At 37.9% G+C, this 24151-nt stretch overlaps 1 protein-coding gene across 3 annotated transcripts; it reads right to left on the bottom strand.

The window, feature by feature from the left end:
* Positions 1-3737: 3737 nt before the first annotated feature.
* On the bottom strand, positions 3738-23860 carry slc6a17 (solute carrier family 6 member 17). 3 transcript variants are annotated; one of them, XM_056773263.1, is made up of 12 exons: positions 23683-23860; positions 18767-19188; positions 16424-16581; positions 13249-13375; positions 12690-12871; positions 12163-12273; positions 11073-11314; positions 10743-10935; positions 10417-10609; positions 10147-10306; positions 9870-10032; positions 3738-9765 (listed from the first exon to the last, which is right to left on the bottom strand). In XM_056773263.1, exons 2-12 carry the CDS (start codon positions 19059-19061, stop codon positions 9397-9399), a joined length of 2193 nt encoding a protein of 730 aa, XP_056629241.1. In that variant the 5' UTR covers positions 19062-19188; positions 23683-23860; the 3' UTR covers positions 3738-9396. The 3 variants fall into 3 exon arrangements, with proteins under 3 accessions (XP_056629241.1, XP_056629240.1, XP_056629242.1); XM_056773262.1 differs by lacking the exon at positions 23683-23860 and adding an exon at positions 22388-22708; XM_056773264.1 differs by lacking the exon at positions 23683-23860 and adding an exon at positions 22388-22708 and having other exon boundaries at positions 18767-19084.
* Between the last annotated feature and the right edge of the window lie 291 nt (positions 23861-24151).

Raw genomic sequence — 24151 nt, 5'->3', positions numbered from 1 at the left:
TATAATATACATTACTATGTCTTCATAGGTGTCTAAAAGAGTTTACACAATGAAGCGTTATGTTTTTATTACCTTACAATGAGCTATCTACATTCTATCTACATACATCGCGGGTCCCCTTGCATGAGCTTTCCTGTAGCTCAGTGGTAAGAGCATTGTGTTAACAACGCAAGGTTGTGGGTTTGATCCCAGGGGGTTGCAAATACCTATGTAAAATGTATAGGATAAAAGCAATGTTAGTCGCTTTGGATAAAAGCGTCTGCCAAATGCCTAAATGTGCATGTAATTCGGCATGTTCTGTCAGCCGTTGTAGTTTTTCAAACGGGAGGAGGAGGGGTGGAGTGAGCAGTTGGTTGTAATTTGCAACCTTGCCACTAGATTTCACTTACTGAACCTTTAATGCAAGTTTATCACATCTGAAAATAAATCTGGCCATTATAATTAATTATTATAATTAATTTTGTGTTTGTGTCTACATCCATGTAGAACGGATTTAAGTTCAACAACAGTAATGTTAAATACTGCGGACTCCTTTGTGAAGTTCAGAATAGAAAATAATTAACTATACTGATTGTCGGGTGCGATTGACTTTCACAGTTATTTCCAAAGAAAAAAAAATTCAGCATCAAAATGTGCTATTTCCATTTTGTTCAATAGCATTGTTTACGTCGTTCAGTGCCTCCAACATGGCCGACTTCAGAATTGATGATGTCCCTGTAATAAGTGCACTGTAAGTCGCTTTGGATAAAAGCGTCTGCCAAATGACTAAATTAAATTAGAACAGTTGAAAAGTGATATCAAATTAGAACTTGATGTATCCTGGTTTTATTTCTCACTTGGACCTAATATTTTACTGTTCAGTGAAGCTGGTTTTGGTTGTCAAGTTCCTCTCATCTCTAGTGTTGAAGCAATTTTGGTAAAATGAAGATTAATCTCCTGGCGGTGCTTTGTCTTCTCAGCAAATGATTTAAGTTTATTTGGACTTTATCACAATTTATTTTTAACAAAAATATTTGAGACAAATTAGAAATGAACATCCGACCTTTATTAATGATCAAATACTGCACATTTCTTTGTAAAATAAAAATATATTGTATGTCAAATAACAAAACTACACTCCAATTTTTAGACAAATTCCAAATCAAATAAAAAATGAATAAAACAAATGTCTCTTTAATATAAACAAACTAAGACTTGGTCCGTGCTCTTCTTGGATTTTGTAAACACAGCGTCCCTGCTGTTCAAAACGTGTATTGCGATTCATTCGATCTCAGCCAACTTGAATCGTCACATATTATGATCGATTTTCAACTGGCTCATGATAAATCGTCACATCCCTTTGTTTCAAAGGTTTAGAGCTTGTTTGCGTTCTACAAAACAGGTGCAATTGTTCCAGAAAAACAGGATATACTCTGTATGCAGTACTTATACAGGAAATGTGTATCTCTTAAAAGATAACATCTGGTAAGACTGAAATACCTTCACCTGCAAATCATGTTTACGAATACTACTTCCTTTTGTACTTTTCTCTTTCTCTAGTCTTTTACAGGTCGGTTGAGAGACTTGGTTGAGAATTGTTCTATTCAGATAGAGGACATTTCATTATGGTCCAGCAGTGGTCATTTTACGTAGCATATGATTGAGAATTTGTGTCCTGTAATTTTTATTTTTCGAATCTGTAAAAGTGTGAAAAGATATGAAGGAGTGTGAAGTGTTGGGACCATTGTAGCACACATTTTTGGATCTAGCTTCTTTTCCTTAATTGACACAACCCAAGACCATTAATCCCCAGGGTTGAGGAAAACAATGGCCCACCGGTCATCACACTCTTCTTCCAGATCTCTTATGTGGAAAAAGTCATGCAGCATCCTCCAAAACAGACATTTCATTCTTCCTGTTTCACCTGTTGTTTGCCATAGATCAACGGATGGGGATGTAGCAAGGCTCATTTATCGAGCCATGTTTTAATTATTTATATAGAAAGCCAATTTTTTGTTGCTTATACATTTATTGTATGTCGATTTGAGGATCTGATTCTAATTCAAGCAGAAAGCGGTGGGAAAAAAGGAAGCTGCATCTCGGCCAAGTAAACATCTACTGAAGGACATCTACATCCTCTTCTATAATTAAGAATGTCACCGCAAGCTACAATATAGCTCTGCTTTTGTGTGGGTGTGAGAAAAAGAGAGCAGAAAAAGAAACAGATGTTGAGTACTGTGACGGAGGAAAAGTCTGTTTACAGGATATAGATCAAAGAGAGAGTAAAGTGGATTGTGTTAGAGGTCGCCGTGACTCACCCTAAAACAAACACTTACTTCAATCCTAGTGTCTTCCCATGGACAGACACGTATCCTTTGATAGAGACAGCAATCTGTGATATAGGTCAGTGTGTGGTAAAAACGGTACAATTTGTTGGTCGCAAAGTAGTGTTTGTTAAATAACCATAAATGACATTACAGAATCAGCAGCTCAGATGGGTGATGTTGCTCACACAGTAGATAATAACACTGGTTTTGCCACATGACTTCATCACATTCTCACAGCTGACATTACCGAGTAAAATCAGGTTTCGTGCAACTGTTCAATGACCCGGTTGCATGGATGACATCCAAACATGCTCTTGAAAGACCACTCTGGTGAGGCTGTTTTTCACTTATTTACTTAATATGCTAAATGCACTTCCAATTCAATAGTAATGTTGTTTGAGGGGGGAAAAAGGGCAAGGAAATGAAGTGCAGGACAACATTTTTGAGGAATGGAAAATCAAAAAGTACAGTAAGAAAAAAATGGTGCTATATAGGACTAAAAGTGGTTCTTTGCTCGTAATCATAGGGGAACCACTTTTACTGCTATATAGCACAACATCTTGGTGCTTTTGTGGTTCCTTAGAGGTTCTGTGGGGTGGCCGAGGTGATAGCGTTTCCACGTACATAAACTTTTTAACCCCTGTAAGGTTCTTCAGGGGTTCTATATAGCAGTCATCCCAGAGAACACCTGAAGCATCACTGAAGCATGGTTCTGTAACGCATTAAAGGGGTTCCCATATGATTACTAGCTAAGAACCACTTTAAGTGCAAAAGTATATAGTGTAAAGCTAAAGAGCATTATAATGCTGGTGTTGTCTCTTTACCTGTGTTTCAATAAATATACCTGTCTGGCTTTAAACCTCTTGTCCCGAGTCTGTTTACCGCTACAGTTTGATTGTATTTCGAAAATAAACTATACAAAAATAAACATTAAAAAAAACTGACATTTGTGGGAGCTGGGGTGCCAGAAATAAATCCTAAAATATATGTGTATTTCGTATAAATGTATAAATTTTAAGTTTTTGACCGTTTAAAAAAATGACACGAATAACCTGTAAAAAACATTAAAATAGATTGTATGTGGAAAATCAATGCAGACAGATTGTAAGTCAGGATATCCATTATAAGACGTCAGGATATCCATGAAGTCTATCTCACTTTATGAAGGCTTTAGCTCTCTCACCCTTGAATTGTCATTTAATTTTACATAATTTGTTGTAAAGTATGATCCCTTTAAAATGTTAAAGGACTCTTAACTTTGTATAGTTTGTTGATCATTCAAATCATCGGTTAAGCTTGTCGTAGTGTTGACAATTTGTATGATTTAATCTCAATTGAGCTATTGTTATTATTAGTTAAAGAATGAGAGAAAAAACGTATTTTCGAGATAGGAAATAAAAAAATGCAAAGAAGAAATCAGAGACATTTACCATGTGAACCGACTTTTTATTGTTTGTTTTTATAATGGTCCATATTCAATATTCATAACTCAGCTTTTTTCCAAGTGTATCGGAAATACTGTACAATATCAATGACATTGACTAAGAGACCGTAGAATAGTCCTTGTATACAGTAGCAAACAGTATACTGTGGCTAGTGTTCTGAATGTGCTCTTACCCAACAGAATAGGGTTTGACAAAAGTATAAGAGCATTGCTCTTCTCCAACAGTGAGGCACGCTGATGCTGCAATTCACAAAGTAACAACAGTCCCTTCTATCCAACATCCAACCAAAGTAAATGCCTGCAAAAATATTGCTTATAAATCTATGACTAGCACAGCACATAAGTGTAGACTTCATACGGAGGGTAGTAGTGCACGTTTCATCAGTGCTTTTCTTCCTAAATAACTTGAAAATGATTGTTACAGTACTCTGGGGGATGAAAAATACATTTACATTGACATCAAGTATATTTCTAATGATTAAAATAGCACTTCCAGAGTGCAAAAGTCTATTTTTGACCTCCCTCCATTGTACTTGTATACGTTCAAGTCAAGGAGTGGAATGCCCCTGCTATGTGTGTTTTACAGTAATCTAGCACTACTAATAATGAATGCACTGAATCTAGACGAAACCTATAAGTGTGAACATTTCGACTTTTGAAAAGCAGCAAACAAGAACATCACAGATACTAAGGCCGATGGAGCAGAAGGTGCTGATAAGCTGACATCTCTCAAATTTAATCTGACGTTCACATTAAAAGCAAAGTAAAAAGTGCTTTAACAAAGGAGCGTTGCAACCCCAACACAGTAGGTCGAGACAAAAAAAAAAAAACTTGGGGTAAATTCGAGGAAAGTTAGGAACACAAAACATCAAAATAGCAAAAATAAACAGCTTTTTTTACACACACGCTTAAACACAGACACTACCCCATACACAACAAATACACGAACACACACAATGTACAAAATATTCAGATATTCTACGTTTGAACTGTACAACAATATCATACACATCAGTGTTACAAGAATTCACCTGTTTGCCTTTCATATATTTCTTGATATTCATTTAACAAAATTTACACCAATATTTACAGATATACTATTCAGAATCACATGTACATAAATATACAGTATAGCACATTGCTCACATATGTTATGTTATGGCATCCAGCACCTCTTGAAAAGGAAGAGATGCTTGGTGTACATTTCATAAAGTTGCAGTCAACTAAACAATGGCTTAGCGTTTAAAGGCCTACAAGGACGAACGGAAATAAAAAGAGGTCTCAGAGCTGCAGAAATATATTTTTTAAAATCAAACTAAAAGTGCTTAAATTCAGGAACGACTTTGATCTCTCTTACAATCAAGTCTGTGCCAAGGATTAAAAATGTGCCTGTTTGAGATTCATGTCCCATGCATTCTTGTCTACAACGCTTAGTGAACTATCCCCTGTTGTCTGATCAATATCTGTAAAGGTTGTTGTGACTTCTTAAATGCAACTCTACCAGAAAACATTTGAAATTATGTGTTAAAGCTAAGCAGTTTTGTAGCGAGAGACCGCTAATTTTAAGCTCTAAAAGGGGAAAGATCGCACCATCCTCTTGAAAGCCACGCCCGCTTATGTAAAATGTCTCATTTATAAGTGTGACATTACAGTTACAGCACATGCACATTACAATAATAAGTAACATGCACAATAATAAGTAAGCCGTACTGTATTGTATGTCCATTAGCTCTGACTAGTACATGTGCTTATTATCTCAATGTAAAGTGAAATGTTATTATTGCATCCCAACAAAATTTCATAGTCAGCAGTTTTTAACTTGAAACTCCCACCCTATGCTCCCCAATGCATGTTTCGATACTTGTAAATCTTCTGCTGAATGTTGTGCTCGGCCTGTACTAATGCAGCCCATTAAAGGTAATATTTTGTTTAATTTTTATTTACATGTATATAAATAACCTACTGTTGCTAAATATTTTTAAAATGAGGATATGAGACTCCTTTCTTACAGCTTCAAAACATTTATACAAATGTTATGTGGGGTGGGTACACCAGTGTGGACTGCCATGTTGCCATTTTTTGCTTTTATGCAATAATACATTAATGCCATTACATAACGCCAGGAGCATGTCCTTAATTTTGCTTGTTCTGCTGGTGAGAGCAGTGTGTGCTTTGATAGTTTATTTGTTCTACGTGTTTGTCCTACAGTACTTTATTGTCATATTCTATCCAAATATTTGCTGATTCCGTGCATTTGAATTCATTGTAGAGACATTTGAGCTGCCAAAAATTTGTAAAACGAATCACTTGGTGTTACTGGAACCTTTATCTGCATATGAGATGTGGTGACTCCCAAAAATATTTTATCCTTACATTGGGAGTGGTGAAAATCTGTCAATTAAAAGTCAATTAATATTACATATGTGTGGAAGCAATTGTATATCCTAATTGTTATAAACTGTACTTGGTTGCACTTTATTTTGTAATTTCACTAGATCGAGTTCAATATATATGTATATATAATAAGTAAAGGCCAGGCAAGACCCGTTTTCATTTTAACTTGCTGAAAGCTTTTGCCAAATGCATAAAAGTCATTGCAGACATAGTGTTACATTGTGCTTATGCGGTGCAGCTCTGGGACCTCTTGTTCGGAGAAGATAAAGTGCACAAATTCTACTGGTAAATAAAAAATCAAGCAATATTTCGTTCATACTCATCATTAAATAAGTCTTTGAGATAAAGAGAGGCACCAGCTGTGCTAAGCAGGGGTTGTAATGTTCATCTCAGAGAGGGGTCGCCCCTACATAGACATGCATATCCAGTTTTTTGTCACTGGTGCCACCAAATTGGGGAGGGCACTGCCTTATAAATGCATGTGAATGTGAGAGCTGCATTTTTCTGTCAAAAAGCACATTTGATGTTGAAATTTATTAACCAATTTGTATAAAAATGTATTGTCAGAACATTTTTTTTTTTGTCAGGAATTGCATGTCAAATATTGAAATGGGCTGATTTTGTCCAGAAAAAACACCTATGTTCACTTGTCTGGCGCTGTCCAATAGAGTACAGAAGAGATGACATATCTTTGTACACAAACCCTGGAAGAGAATAAGCATTTTAGCTTATCCGGTTCCATCGCCCCATATAAATCTTAAAAATAATGCGACATGGACACAAATCTCATTCACTGAGCAATTACTTACAAGTGAACATGTTTATAATAAAGTTTGGCAGATGTTATATTCATTTGTAAGATTATCTTGAAACACAAAACCACATGAACCTTATTTAATACAGATATTTTTGCAATCTTCAAAAAAATGCATAGGCTTTGGATCGAGGGAACCAGTGCGGCGCACACCTCCGGGTTGGCCTTCATGTCATCTCTGAGGTACTCTATATGGAGGCAGCAACAGGTCAAAGCTCTCAACGCAGTTTGTCTATGGTAATGCAGAGGCCACACCTTCAACTCACTAATCAGCGGGAAACAGCGACACCCTGTGAACATATTGTGCTACTGCAGGACAACATTGACATTTTATACTTCACCACTCGCTGCACAAGTACACACTACAAACAAACACACTGCGTGTAAAAATCTGATGCCAATAAAGTTACTGTGCTGAGTTCTAACCGCTCTATGTGCTCTATTGACAATCTCATCTGACTATGTTAAACAGGCATCCTGAATAAAAAATGTCTATTCTGGAAGAATGGCTTCATATCTCTAATGAATATTTCAAGAAATGGCACTACAATCCATCTTGTTTTAAGTGCGGGCCAAAAAGGCAGTAGCTTGTAAATAAATTGTCCCCTTTTTGTCATGAAAATGGTTGCTAGGGATACCAGAGAGCGCTTATATGACCATCTAGAAGCCTCTCCTCAACCCACACCCACCAACCCAAGGTCTCATTACCATGCAGCCGCGCTGTCTCTCTGCCACAGGTTCCCCTGGGTAACCGGTCTGTGTCTATTTTTACCTCCGCACCTTTAGTGACAGACGCAAAAGCTGGATGATCAAACGCTTTGCTGTTTTATACATCGGCGTTTCATTAAAGAACACATTTCCTCTGCTGCTCTATTATTCGTATCCTTCCTCAGCTCTCTGCTCCCCGAATGGATTTTGATGGGAATAAATACTAAGGTGAATCTCTTTCAATGGGAGCAGAGTATCAATAGGAGCACATAGGCTTAGCTAAAAAGAAGAGTATTGTTTAGACTAGGCAGTGAGCATTTAACGGCAGCAGTTTACGTTTACATTAGGCAGTCTTCACTGTATTCACTCTAAACAACACGTAAAGGAACGACACATTACGCAAACCAAAACCGACTAAACTTTGGTTCCTCGAGAAAACGGATCTCCCTTTTCTACATTAGTTTAATATACATTAACTTTTAAAAAGTATTTGAACATCTGTATGTTCCATGGTGTCCAGTTTGTTAATGAATAGAGTTTATAATAATAAACAGAAATGATAAATCTTGGATAGAATTAAAATGTTTTTGCAATTAAGGTAGTGTGCAGGAATCCGTGTTTTCCATTTGATTTGTTGGACAGTGTTAAACATGGGCCAAATTATTCCCTGTGCAGTAAACCTGATATAAATAATAAAACATTGGCATTTGTAAACCCTGTAAGCAAACTAACTTGTGAATACAGTGGTTTAGGTGCCATTCTATCAGAAACGTGCACTTGCTGTCTTCATGAGCAATTTCATTGGGAATAATGTTATCCTCATTGAGTATTCTCCACCAAGCATCACATTTCCAGCTTAGAGACTCAATACCAGCGATGCCTTTTAGGAACAATTCCATTATTGCAACTGCAGACCACTACATAACATTTTTGGTCAAAAAATGTAAGCTATTGTGCTTGGTGGAGTTTACTTGGCTTAAACTGTCCCCCTTATTGCATCCTTAAAACGACTTCAATTCCTCTCATCAGGCAGTCACATTAGTTTCGTTTACAAAAAAAGTATAATATACTCTATTAAGTTAAGTTATTACACATGACCTGACCCTGACAATGATACTGTATATATTTGATACTGCACTGAGACAATGTGCGTTGTGTTTGAAATACATATGTCGCCCTCTTGTGGTAAAATGTGGACGTGACAAACTGTTGTGCAAAATCTGTAAACTCTATAACACTGAACATACGCTTCAGTCAGTAACAGAAATCACAGCTATCGATACGCTCTACTGTCAGGTGGTCTGTATTTAACAGTGACGCTCGAATACCCATTAATAAGTGAAAGTTGAGATTCTCTGAGCCCCCTCTGAGTTTTGTATGACTCTAAAAGTGGGTTTAAATGAAAATGGCATCACTTAAGTAGAAGTATTGGTAACACCTTAACAGTGAGAACTATTAAGTTGAAAAAACAAATGATGTTGTATATGAGAATATTACCTTCAGACAAATAACTCACCAGCTCACCAAATAAACCATCCTACAATCACTCATGCGACTGATACGGTAACCCCGGGATTCTTTTATCTTCAGATTGACATCTTTAGTCCAAATGAATAAATGGATGCTGCGACTGGATGGTTTGGGTTAAGATGTGACCAACACTAAGACCTTCTTCATTCGGTATGTTTCTCACTCTTTACATCTCAGTCTGTGGTCGGCGGGTTGCAGGATCATGACTCAGATTTGGGTGGGGCCGGATTGGTCTGGTAACTGCTGCCATAGCCGCTGATGGAGGTAGAGTTGGTGATGAGTTCCACAGGAGAGGAGCTACCTGGGCCCAGATAAGCCCGGTGACCGGGCATGGGAGAAGGAGCTTCGCTTGGGTTCTTCCCCAGGATAAACCTGGTCTCATCTTCAAGGTTGGAGGCCTCCTTTGCCAAGCTTTTGCGGTAGGAGACGGAGAGCTTGTTGGAGCCATCGGGGAGCCAGTTATAGTGACGGGCGATGAAGACCAACGGAAGAGGAAGCATGGCCACAAAAATGAGAGCAAAACACATCACTAGTGCCCAAGGAGGATAACTTTGAAACCTCTCGGCGGCCTAAGAAGACAGAGAGATAGAGTGAGCGACGTACATTTTACACACCACTTCTTTTTTTAAACCGCACAAATATTTTTATTTAACTTTTGTAAACGTCAACTGACCAGTTCCTGCACCCATGCGTTGTATCCTGGAGCGGTGATGGCCATCTCCACAACGGTGGCGGAAATCAGTATGAGCAGACACACCGGAGACACGTACTTCCACAGGTAGAAGTAAACAGCGTAAGGTCTGAAACCCAGCATGTCTTCCAGATCCTGCATGAATCTGATCAGCCAACACAGATGTATGGTCAGAAATAAAGTAACACATTGATCGTATAGTGAGGTGAGTCTGTTTCCTTAGAAAGTGTGAAGTAACCTAACAAATGATCTTGCCCACCTCTTGGTGCCATAGATCCAGGCTACAGATATATTTTCCAAGATCACCACGATGGTAAGAGGCAAACCAGCGGAGTAGTCATCGAACATGGCTACAAAATAGTTCCCTGAACGCTGGACGAACAGCAAGCCGCAGAAAAATGCCACAATACAGCAGCCCACTGTGAAAAGAGTCATTTTCATACATATGATGACTGACCAAGAAATGACCACAAAACACAGAACGTTTATATTGAATTATTAAGGTGTCACGAACCCCAGGAGTTCTCACCTGTGAGAAATTCTTTACGGATTTTAAAGGTATCCAGAATGGGTGTGGTGATGCCAGTCATGGTGCCAATCATGCTGCCCAGGCCAAGGTTAATTAACATGAAGAAAAACATAACAGACCAGAACGGAGAAGCTGGGAAGTGGGTCATGGCCTCTGTGAAGGCAATAAAGGCCAATCCAGTGCCTTGAACCGACTTTGAGGGGATGGGGGGTTGAAGACAGACAGAGAGAGCGAGAGAGAGAGAATGTGAAATAATACAGATCACTATCAATTGAGAGAGGTTGAGATTATAGCATTTTACATTTATTGGGACACCCAACACCTGCCTTATTGAGCTCATCCTCCAGCAAACACTGTTCCAGTCCCATCTGCTCAAAAGTGTCTTCCTTGACGATCTTGATCACGCCGTACATTTCGGCATAATCAGATGAGGTGAGATGGGAGAAGTTCACATGAGGGGGAATGAGATCTGGACTCAACACATTTGAGTTCAAGTAGCCTAGAATCTTTTCAGCGTTCCTACAGGTCGAAAACACAGACATGAGATGTTTGATTGGCTCTGCAGGAATGGATCTAAAATGTCGTAGCCTAATCCTATAATTATTTTAAAAACTCCTTTCATAATGTTAAAATATATGTGTAAAGGTCATACATACTCGACCACACATTTTTCGTTCATGATGTTAGCTTTGAAGCCAAGCACAGCGAACACCACCAGTGTGGCCAGTATAGAGGTCATAAAGTTGATGACGGACACAAGAACGGCGTCGAAATGACAGTTGTTGTCTATTTTGTTGTAGCTGGAGAAGGCGATGACGCCTCCGAAGCCCAAACCAAGAGCAAAGAAGACTTGAGTGGCAGCCTCCCGCCACACCTGCGGCTCCAACATGATCTCCAGCTACAATTAAACATCGGTCAGTGTTTTATAACATAGGTGAAGAAAGAAAATTAAAAACTTATTGATTTTCGACCTTCGATTACAAAACAAATCGTCGCTGTAGATCTAAAATCGCTGATGTCCAAACTCACAGTTTTTCAGAAAGGGAGAAAACACTGCAGGCCTACTTTTTTAAAAATTACATACAGTACTGTGCTGTCAAAGTTGACAAGCACTTTTTAATACTTTTTATACGTTAAATATTTGCAAAAGCCAGTGACAAATATAAAGGGGGATTAAAAATAATAATTAATGGCAAAGAAATCACAAAAGATGGAAATATGAGGTTATAGAAGGACAGCAGTGAAATGCATATCAGCAGTGGACTTCAATTTGTTTTAATTATTTGATTAAAATAAAGTTATCTTCCTGTTATGTACATATATAAATTTCACATTTAAAAACAGTAGTCCTATTTGTAGACTGTTAAATACATATTAAGCATTGACACTTATTAATAATAATAATAAACAATACATTTTTATATTATTATTATTTATTCTAATACAAATTTCATATTAACTATTTCATGGTTTACTATTTTTATAAAATTGCTCAATATATTAAAAATGTATCAATATTTATTCATATCATTTGTCAAAGTTGAATAAATACAGCATCTTCACCACTAGGGGGAGTCTACCAGTTAAACATACACACACAACATTCAGCTGCAGAATGGACTCACAAATATTAAAGCTTTGCTTGCGCTGCACAAACTGTCTCCCCTAGCTTCCAAAAGAATAAATCCTAAGTCATCTGGACAGCGTGCATGTGTCTTTAAGAGTATGTGCACACACTCAACCTACCTTGGGGGTGAACATGTGAGCGATTCCGTCCACCGCTCCTTTAAGAAACATCCCCCTCACCAGAAAACAGAAGAGGACCACATATGGAAACAGAGAACTGAAGTACATCACCTGCAGAACAGACAATGAAACAGAGTTAAGAGGTTTTATTGTTAGTAGTTTGATCTGAATAGGTGGTGTTTGGCTCATGCTGGCCTGAAAAGAAAAAGAGATTAATTTATGTAAATGGATATTTCTGTGCAAGAATCACATTTGGCCCATTCCTACAGGTGCTATGTAGCACATTTTCATGTTCATCATTAAACATGTTTGTTAACATTAGGAAAACTATCACATTTTGAATTAGATTATTTTCTTTTCTGAAAAGAAAATAATCGTGATTATCCATCGTAATTGTCTAACTGTGAAAATGCATTTAATTAACGCAGCATCTGCAGAGAGACGTTCTATAAATGGATGTATTTCCCAGTTCTATTGACTCAATTGAATCTCATTACATTACTCATGCAGTTCCAGGTCTGCCTTACCTTCCCAGAAGACTGAATGCCCTTTATAACAGCCAAACAGACAATAAACCAGGCAGCCAGCAGCGATAGAGTCATTCTCCAGTTCAGACCCCCGCTGTCTGCAATTGTGCTGGTGATATTCAGGGTCTCACGGTACCAGAAGTATGTGGTCGCTGAGCTCTTCTCACACTCGGGTTCCACAACTAACAGAAAATAAAGGTAAATTGGGTAAATATCTCTCTTTATTAATTTATACTGTTTATACAGATCAGTTTAGCATATCCACAGCATGCTTGATAGAATTGTGTGAAAATATAGATATTGTTCAAGCATTGTTCAATCATTGCAGATAAGCATGCAGAGCAACTTTACTAAATAACTCCCATGCATTGCTCAATTTTATTTACTATACTTGGTGCATCTACTAGACTGAGTGCATCTCTCTGTTTGGATCTGTTTATTCTTTGGCCATTAACAACCGCAAGGCATGCTGGGATGCCACAAACAAACAACATGTCCTGGACAACACAGCTTATGAAGCATTACAGAAAATGTGACGATGTAATTGCAGAATTCTCACTTGTTTGGTTGCCATTTATTCTGACGGGACATTCACTCCAGGGTAGGGGGTACTGAAACGACTGGAAGAAGTAGAAGATGCTCCAGGCGATAATCACGTTATAGTACAGACCCACGAAACCACACACCTGCGGAATGTGAAGATGGTATGAAAGAAAATATGCATAAAGAGCATATGTTTAGTTTAGAAGAACAATCATTTAAAGGGACAGTTTACACCCAAAATAAAAATTGATCATTTACTCATATTCAAGTTGTTCTAAATCTGTATACATTTCTTTGTTCTGATGAACATAGAGAAACATATTTGGAAGAATGCTTGTATCCAAAGAGTTCTTAGCCACCATTGACTACCAAAGTAGGAAAAATTACAAAAGTAGTTTAAAGTGCCGAAACAAAAAAGTTTGCTGTCCTACATTCCACTAAATATCTTCTTTTTGTGTTTCAACAGAACAAATAAATTTATAAAGCAATCTTTCTATTTTCATTCAAAATGGAGACATCACTATGCAAAGCCCAGCCCTAGGAGTGTAGGGTCCTTCATTTATTCTCAATGAATAATCACATTGAAAGATGTTAAAAAAATGAACTCAAAGAACTTCACAAGTACTTTCTATTAAAAAAACAGCCGTGTATTCTAATAAAATAAAAAATCTTGCAAGTACCTGAAACAAATGTTGCACTAATGGTTGAAATAGATGTAATGAAGAAAGATCGATCACATGAATGTTATGGCTTAGGTGATTGGTTTAAAAAAAAATTAAGTGCCCATAACTAAGTGCACTTCTATGGTGTTAATTCAGACCCAAAACTCGCGCGCATGATTTCAGCGCGTTGAATAGTTCCGCAAGCGTTAATACACCCTATAGCATTATGCTCCGCGAGCACACAGAACAGTACCCGTGCTCAGAAAAGAATCCTTGCGAGAGCGCTCGCAACTGCTCAACACTTGCTCGATCGTCGATTTGACTTCTGAGACTTTGGGGGCTGGACAAAGGCAGTCTCCTCCGATGCTTTGATTGGTAACTTTTAACATGCACTCACCTACAGTCTCCGACCTATATCTTTCCCGTTGTAAAGAAACGTAATCATTTGGCATAACACAATACTTTTTTCATATTATAATCTTTGTTTACAGTGTTATGTATGCCCTTGGCTTTGGATCTACATATTTGGCATCTTAACAGGAAGTTAAAAATTAAATAGTTTGGTATGTGTATTCATAATTGCTTTTGTAATTTTTAATAATTTTCGTGAAATTGTTATAAAATTAACATAAATAAATGGCTACAAGAGGATAATTCAATGCACTAGTTATTATAATATACAATATGATGTACTCTTTAAAATGCAATTTCAATCAATTATTTGTTTTGCTTAACTTGTTCTGCGCAATCGTGGCCCATTTATGCGCACTCGCAAGGGTGTGTTTACGCTCGTGGAACTGTTCTGAACGCTAAAATCATGCGCGCGTGTGTGGTTTTCATGTGCGCAAGTTTTGGGTCTGAATAAACTCCATACACTTCCCTCAATTATACCTATTTGTATCAGACTTTATGCTGATCCTTAAAAGTCTGACTCAAGTTAAACTAAGTCTCTTTTGATACTGTATATGATCTCCTTAAACTCAATAGCCTTAGTAGCACATTTATTCTGTTTAAAATAGAAGCAAAACTAAAGAAGACGAATACATGTCATGTCTAAACAGCAGAATGCCAATGAGTGTTCTGGGTTAAGGGAAGTGCCTGTTGGCAGCAAATCTATCCTTGCAGTCTGTGAAACAGGGCAGTGATGGTGCTGGTCTACGTCACAGGTCCACAGCACATTAAGTTAGTGAATAATTCAAGCACATTCTTCCTGCAACCTACACAGCTCTAGATTCATGGGTATAAATAGCTGCAGCAGAGTGTTTCTCCACAGTCACTTTCTATGACCCATGGTACCAAAACAGCTTTCTTTACATGTTTTATCAGTGCATGCTCCTTCAAATTGGTTTATATGACTATTTGTAGTATATAATAGGGGTGCAAACATCTGAGACCTTGTAATTTTCAGTAAACCTGTAAATAAAGCATTAAAAAATAGTTCAGATCTTCCTGACTCCATTGAGACACATTTACACATTTTGCAGACGCTTTTATCCAAAGCGACTTACATTGCATTATCCTATACATTTTTAGTTTTTCTAAGTATGTCGAATCCCCTCAGATCGAACCCACGACCTTGGGTTGTTAACGCAATGCTCTTACCACTGAGCTACAGGAAAGCAAAAGGCAACTGTATCAAATGAAAAGAGAATATATTTTTTTCTAGTCGTCTTAGATGTTTGACCTCTAACGCTGCATATTTACATTGTAAATGACTATAAATAATAAGAAAGCTATTCCCAAGAAATTGCTGATGAAACAGCATTCATGCTATAGCAGGTTTCTGCGCTGGTGCATCAACTCATGGTATCCTCCCAAAAGACTTGCTTGCTGACTTGCAAAATTTTGTCCAAATGTCAGCTAGAAAATTAAACAAAGTTCAGGTGCAAGTGGAAGGGAAAATAACTAAATCTAATATTAAGCAGGAGCAGTTCAAACCCCATGTAATAGACCGCGACTCTGTCCGCTTTAGGCTGGTCTGGGTAAATTGTAATGAATGACTCAGCACAGAATACTTGGTGGATTAGCACTTTTAGATCAGTTAAAATGATGAAGTCCTTTATCATAACTAAGGGATGCAAGTGAAAAATGCCAATGGTTCTGTGGGGCATGTGATGAAGTTGCTAATATTACTGTTGACAGCTCATCATTTTGTTAGGACCCTTTTTAATTCATTAGCACCTGCAACTAGAATCCCAAACACCATCAATCACCCAGTTAGTGGTGACATGAACCATATGTGCACAGTTGCTAGAGTAAACACATTGTACTGTATTTATATTGCTACATGTCGACTTGTTTTTCCAACTACTAATAGGAAACATTGAGTCAGTGTAATTTGTATGAATTTTTAAGTGAAGAAATATAATAATTAGATAGATTTGCGAGGTATAGCAAATCTATGTATTTGTAAACACCATATGCACTTTCACACTTGACTGCAAACTATAACTTGCAGATTTGGAGCATTTAATTTACATAGATACATGCATAAAGTTAAATGCTTGGATGTACTTGTCATTCACTCACCATCAGGCTGGACACTCCGATACCACCGAGTCGTGGATAAACGTAATTCCACACGCCGATGCTCCCGCGACGGATCCTTTGGCCAACCGCCAGCTCCAAGAAGAACAGCGGGATGCCAATAAGGATAAGGAGGATGAAGTATGGGACAAGGTAGGCACCTACAGAACAGACAAGGATGCTTATAAACAAAGAGCGATGATCTTAGAGTCTTTTTAACCAACGATCAAAAGGCCAACATCAATCAAGCTACTGCAGAGAAGTTTTTTTCCTTTGGAGTTTTAACATGCTTTTTTATACACATATATACATAGAGGTAATAGGAAAGTAATTTCCTATACTGATATTTCATTAAACCTCTGTATACTAAGACGGTCAGGAAACTAGTTTTTAAGTTTTAAGGTTATATAAAACAGAGTTCTTTCTGAAGTTCATTGTCAAAAGTGTGATGCTATTTAATGCAACAGCTTCCATAACAAACAAGTAAGCAAACCACAGATTGACCTCGCTTTATAAACCGTAATATTGTGATAAAATTACATGGGATTTGTCAGATAACACTGTGTGACAAATGCTGTTAAAAATAAAGAGAACAGAACATTCATTTAGGTCAAAATATTGCAAAAGTAGTCCAGCCGACTTTACTGGTGATTTCTATTTGTAACTGCAATCTACTTGGATCAGATTTTTTAGCTTTTTTTTTAATCTGTACAATAATAATATTTTGAGTATATTTTTTTCTATTTATGTTTAACTAATTTGATTTGATAGTAGGCCTAAATGGGATAAAAGAGCTATATAATATATTTTCAAAGTAAATATAATCTGTATTATTATTATTATTATTATTGTAGTTTAGTTTGTCTATATCGACTTACAAAAATAAATCAATTAGTATATCAGGACTTAACTGAATAAAAACATAGAAGTGCAAAAAAGCTTACAAAGTGCTTTGATTTATTTTTGTATTTCCAAAATTGTCCAATATCCAGGTGTTATATTTAGCATGAATGAACGGACTGAGGCCTTGCACAACACAATAAAACAGCAAGTCATGATGCTAGGCCTTGACGTCAAGCTATAGCTCCATGGTGACGAAGAGTTTAGTCTGCGCTGAGCAGCTACACCCTAATTTTATTCGCCGGCCTGCGTTTAAATTCAAAGAACACTCTGAAAATAGCTGCATCCATAGACAATAATCTCACAGGGAAGGCGGGTGACCACAAACCCATCCTCCTGGGAGGTTATAAGTGTAATCAGAGACACAGATGATGAGAGAGCAGATCTGGGTTAGGACTGAGATGTACCAGCTATTATTTTGATTGCAGAATGTCCGATGTTGCTTTGAGGGGCTTTTTGTCTGGATTTTAAACGTATGCGTCAAATAAAAAGGAAAAAGCAGATTTTGCACAGAAGAAAAAGAAACAGAGAGAGATGAAACAGAAGATGGAGACGGTGGGGTTGCATGAAAGAAAACAACGTCCCCTGAGAAATATCCATAGTTGCTTGCTAGACAAGCAGAGACAAGATATGGCGGTCTTATTAAAGTGTCTTCTTACACTTTCATATAACAACTATCAGAGTTTTTCCATATTGGTTTATTTATTTGACATATACATATGAATTGTAGGAGAGATAAACTACTCTAAGCTGTTTCAACTGTAAATTATTTTCTGTTGTTGTCGAATGTAATAGAGAAGCATCTTCTCTGAGGTGCTCTGGTTTCGTGATTTTGCAAATGTACAACTGATCAGGTTACGGGTCACCAGCAAGTAAGAATGATACCATGTAAAATCCCAAATCAACACCATACTGGACTTTCCAGTTATAAACGGCATGTAGCATTGAACGTTCTATAACACTAAACTAAAACTGTTGGCTCAATAAATTTAGATGGAGCACAAGACACTCAGCTGACCCAAAATAATCTGTCTCTGAGAAGTTTTTTTCAAGAGAATAATAAAGAACAGTGTTAATTGAAAATGGCAATCTACGTTTAAATTACAAATCACTGCTGAACACAAGAGAGGAGAAAATTATTGACTATAATAATACCAAAATGAAGTTGTAAAACCATTTTATGGCTTATTGTTAAACATCACATCACGCTGTCAGCATAGTAGCCTAACTGCCTTAAAAAAAACTAAAGAACTTTATGATATGAAAAACTAGTCAACCCTCAATTCCTAACTAATCTGTGGTTCAATATTCTCAATGCTCTCATTTTCCACATCCCTGGGGACCAATAAGCAAAATCTTCACAATAAACATCATTCAAGAAGACCGGAGACGTACTCCAACCTCTTAAAAATCAAGAGATTTGATTTCCAGCCAACAGACACTCACCTCCTCCATTCTTCTGGCAAAGGTAAGGAAAACGCCACACGTTGCCCAGGCCCACCGAAAAGCCCACCTGAGCAAGGATATACTGCAGCTTACTGTTCCACGCAGGACGACCATCCTCCAGGTCCGGAGAGATGTCTGGTTTGCCTATGGGCGGAGGACCTCCTCCTGCCATGTTCATGCTCATCTGGCTGGTCTTGTAGTCCATGGGAGCCTCCAGCGCCAGAAGGTCAGCCACAGACTCTGTGACATGCTCATTACTGTGCTCGCGCTGAGTCACTTTGCTGCCTTTTGGCATGGTTGTGCCGTGTTGTGGTGGTCCTGACAATTAAAGGTGTGAAAGGAGATCAGGGCAGTGTACAGAGGACACAAAAGCTGCCCTTTAGGTTAGGAAAAACAGCTGTGGAGAATGAAGACTTGTGCTCCTGTGGAAAGAGCAAAGAGGATCAAATATGACCAACGGGCCAGTATACTTACTGTAGTAATAGTCAAAATTTTGGAAACATTGGATCATTCTTGATTTAGATTTTTTTCAACAATTGTAACTGTTAGTATCATGTTATGACTTATAGCATCTAAAAAAAACAATTATATTTAGCATCTGCTTAATAGTAGTTTACGAGCACTGTTTACTCATTTTGCATATTTAAGCGAAACATGTATTAACTCAAAGTATAAACTACAGTCACGATGCTCACGGAATCTCCAAAATCAATAATTGAATAAATTATTTAAAATAAATTGCTTATAACTTTGTTATGAAGATAAAGGTTAGGATAACGGTTTTCTATTAGCATTTTGTTTTGTTTTTGAACTTTTGGACTCAGAAACAGTATATGATAATACATATATGGTGGTGCGTGACGTCAGGCTTAACAAGCCCATAGAGTACCGCAGAGATGATGCAGTTTCAAACCCCGGAAGAGACTTATTTTAGCACTTTCGGTTCCATCTCCCTAAGCGTTAGCTCTTTACTCTTTGTCTTTAGACTTTAAAAGTAACAAATGTTGTGTTCATTTGATTATCTTGATAGACAAAACATGTAAACATCATAAAGGACTGTTTAGTCTTAACTATGAAATGATATTAAAAGATCTACTTAAAACAAAAGCAGCCACTTAAGTATCCAACTAATGTAGCTTCTCAACAGATAATACACATTTTTACTTATGGCAGAGGTGATGAAAGAGCTGCGAATGACTGCAGAACGTACAGACAATGGCACAGCTTTGCTCTTCTCACCTCTGTTTATCTTTGGTAATGAGAAGAAGGAGCTTTAGCCACTGAAAAAATCTATACAGCTTATCTCGAACACAAGAGGACACTGAACGATGATGCTGTGTTGCTAGGCGATGCCCACCCACCTTCCATAACAACCTACACACACTGCATTCCAGATTGGCTAAAATAAACACGTTGGACCATATGGGGAGAACAAAATCGACTCGATTCAGCTAGTAGCTACTACATAAAATTGGTAGCATGTGCATTTATTTCATTGTGTGGTTAATTATGTAATTTTGATGACCATCAAAAAAAACATCACACATCTAACTTTTTCACTCAATGTGAAATTATGTGTTCGAGTCCAGCCTGTCCGGGACACACGCCAGTCCGTTTTGCGTCATTATTATTATGGAAAGGATTATATTTCGGTGAGGAGAAACAGAATCTGATGGCTATGCATTAACTTTATGAATGCTGATCATTCGGAATATGTGACATCTTCTGTGAACACCAGGCTAAAGCCTCAAAACCTATATAGCTCTATAGCATCAAAGTTTGGTTTCAACCATTTAATTCACTATGATTTCAATCTTTGATGTGGCCTTATTAAAGATTTCAAGGTTATGCTTTCACAGAATGCTATTTACATGTAGAATGAGTTAACAGTAAATCACAAAAAATGACTCAAGCTAGGTTTTCACACACTGGGTCACATGTTATTAAAACCATGCATGGTCAGCTGATGCTAAGGATTCTGAGCAGCCAGGATTATAACCACACAAATCTTAACTTCACTTGATAATACATTTTTCTTCATTTTTACCAAGAATATAAAATGTTGTGATCCGAGCATAGCTGGGGTTCTCTTAGCAGTAACACTCCTCAGATCTTAATATCCTGTTGGTTCAATGACACATCATAATGGGAAATGCAAGTATTTTATCTGACTGGGTTGCTAAGCAATGGCGCCTGATGAATTTCTCACATCTCTGCTTCTTGTGAACCGACATGCTCTCTATTTCAGTGAGTGACATCTCATTTCTCTAGTATTTGAGCCAAATAAGAGATCTGGTTTGATCACAGACACATCCATCAGTGAATCACATGTAGTCAAATCCTTGAACACATGGGTTGGGTCACAGCTCATTTCATATAAAACAAGCAATGTCTTCCACTTCATGTTCAGAAAATGAAGCACTTCAAAAATGATGTGAGTGCATGTGACTGCAGAAGGGAATTCTGACTCATCTTATATATCCAAGAACAGTTTAGTTGTTTTTAATTATAAGCCTACATTGTCAGACATAATCTACTGCTGAAGTTAAAGGGATAGTTCACCCAAAAATGAAAATGCTGTGATCGTTTACACCCTCTTGTTGTTTCAAAACTGTATGACTTTCTTCTGTAAAACCCAAAAGAAGCTATTTTGAAGAATATTGGTATCCGAACAACGGTGGAACCCATTCACTTCTATTGAAACAAAAACATGGAAATAAATGGGTTTTTTACCAACATTGATCAAATATCTTCTATTGTGTTCTGCGAAAGACAAACAGCCATACAGGTTTAAATTGAAACGAGGGTGATGACAAAATGTTCATTTTTGGGTGAACTTTCCCTTTAAGGCCACAGAAGACCTGTATTCCCTATAGTCCTGATGCAAACTTCCATTGCTAAATGTTAAGGATAAGTTAAGTTTTCACATCTTTACTTTGTGTTAACATTTTGATCTTGGTTAATTCACGTTTTATAGTAAATAAAGTACCCTTGTGTAATGAAATGAATTGAAATATCCCCTCAAGTTTCTATTTCCAGTAACTCTCCACAGCTCGAGCATCACCTGCGGATGCGCCTTACTGCAGTCATGGAGAATAAGGATGCCGTCAATCTTCTCAAATTTACTCATATTTCAATACTAACAGACACGAGCAACATGTTCACGTAAGTTTAAAAACACAAACACGTGGACTCTGTTTAATTGTTTTTAACAGGGTACCACGTGTCGTGCAGCATCCTCAAGGTCAAATATTTGTGTCACCGCTGTCCGCGCATGATATGAAACGACACAAGCCGTCTATAACCCACAATCTACATGAAATTATTGTCGTCGGGTATCGATACGAGGCGCATGAAGGCTGATAAAACGCGCTATGCATGATCGGAATACAAAATAATAAGATGGCACAACGCAACAATCGATACAAAAATCTCGTGCGTCTTTTAACACAACAGCACCTAGTGATTGTAAAGGATTCCAAATATGATTACATCTGAAGACACAATTCCCTCTGAGACCGAACACGAATGACATTATATCATTATGTCAATAAAGCAAAACGTTCTCAATATTAAATTAACTGTCTTTACAAAGGATGGAATAAACGCGTGCGCACTCACCTGACACGATGTCGAAGAATTAGGTCAAATGTGCTCATAAATGTCTCGAGGAGTGAAAATAACGAGCCTCATCAATCGAACGTTTTATTATTGAGACACTTGATGTGACGTTTCCGCGCTCACGACTGAACCTGTCCAGAAATGCGCAGAGCGAGTCAGCGCGCTGCTTGACGCAAAGCTCACCGCGCACTATTTTGTATTCTTCAAAAGCCCGAAATAGTAACTTTGGGGTCAGACAGACACATCGGTGGGCGTTGTCCGCTGTAAGACTTCTTACACTCTTTGATTTGTTCTCCGGCGGTTAAAATTCAGAGCGCAACTTACTTCTTCTTACACGATTGGTAGAGAGAGAGATGACCATAGGTGTGCGCGTGAGTCACGAACGCACTCATACGTCAGCAGACGCGTTATTTGCACATCCCATACAAATTCTGATGAAATCGCCTTTTGTTGCACCGTGCTGTGCTTACCTCTTGCACAATATACTATCCAGACTTCCAAAGCACTCTATATTTCTTTGATTATGTTGTTTCCCACATTTCAGATCAATTCATTCCAGTATTTACCCATCAAGCAGTGAGAGATGACACTGTCTAAAATCTAAAGCTCTATTGATCCCTCTATATGAGAAAAACAGTGTCTGCCATGAGGATGGCAATCTTTTCTCACCTGCGGAGGAACCGGATCCCTCATCCTTCTTCTTGACATGGGGGATTTATACTGTCCTTGATTTTAGGTGTGAATCAATTGCGTTTCTTTACAATTTTCTTGTGCAGATTGAGATGGATAACACGTATCGCTGATTAATGTCTGTCAGCAGTTGTATTTCGAAACCGTGCTATTATTCACAAGCCTTTAGTCTTGTCGAGATAAGATCAAATGCATGCCTTCAATAAATAAATGCAGAAGTGTCACATGCAATGACACGGTCAAATTAAAGTTACAGTATGTATGCGACGGCTACGATTTTGCAGCATGGAGGATAGTTGTACCACTTAAACTCGGCCTGTTAGGGTTTAAATCGAATAATGTCAACAGACGAATATAATGGTTAGTTTTAGGACTGGGTAGTATTGTCTTATTATGAAAGTCATTGCGTCAGTGAGCGATTCACACTTTTATAAGTCTGTGTTTACAGGGTAAACTAAATGTTTTGTCTCCTGGAAGAAGGATCAGTGCCCAGACAAAGTGTTCACCTGCAGCTACTGTCTGTTCTCTGGAACAACAAACAGGTCGCAAATAAGCTGGATATGTGTTTGTTTGTATATGTGTGCGAGGGTGCGTGCTTGGCTTACCTCAGCAGATGTGGCACAGCAATGTGGATGTCAAACACATGATTTTAAGGGGCAAGCCTTGTGTACGGAGGCGGCTTGAAATACTTGCTTATCTGCTTTCATAATGTTACACATAAACTGCTCCGTTTTGAATGTGGTATTAAAAATGTTCTGCGTACAAACGTGCACAAATGCATCTAAAAATAGGTCTGAAGTAGCTATTCCCTCCCTGCGTTGTGGTCTGTAGACCTGGGCACGCAGGAGCATCCTCAGTTTTGCGGTGTGTGTGTTTGTGTGCGTGAATCACGAGGCTCTAGCTCTTTGGGATGGTGTTCTTCACCCTTCTCATGTGACTCACCTCGCCAGGGCCCACTGCTGGGATCTGTTGCTATAGCAACAGCAGATCATATGATTCTGACTCATTCTCCCAGCGCGTGGTTGTATGAGTACTCGAGATTATACACTGGTGGCATGAATGGACAGCGGTGGC

This window comes from Triplophysa dalaica, chromosome 18 (genome assembly GCF_015846415.1).
Source record: "Triplophysa dalaica isolate WHDGS20190420 chromosome 18, ASM1584641v1, whole genome shotgun sequence".
NCBI lineage: Eukaryota > Metazoa > Chordata > Actinopteri > Cypriniformes > Nemacheilidae > Triplophysa > Triplophysa dalaica.
The sequence above is the reverse complement of the archived record's forward strand: the minus strand, read 5'-3'. Positions and strand labels throughout refer to the sequence as shown.

Bases quoted from the DNA above. Each gene is read 5' to 3' on its own strand.
- slc6a17 (XM_056773263.1), bottom strand. From the start codon at position 19,061: ATGCCAAAAGGCAGCAAAGTGACTCAGCGCGAGCACAGTAATGAGCAT. The intron at 16,582-18,766 runs GTGAGTGTCTGT...TCTGTTCTGTAG, and splicing joins TTGCCAGAAGAATGGAGGAG to GTGCCTACCTTGTCCCATAC. The intron at 9,766-9,869 runs GTCAGTTGACGT...CTGTCTTCTTAG, and splicing joins ACGCATGGGTGCAGGAACTG to GCCGCCGAGAGGTTTCAAAG.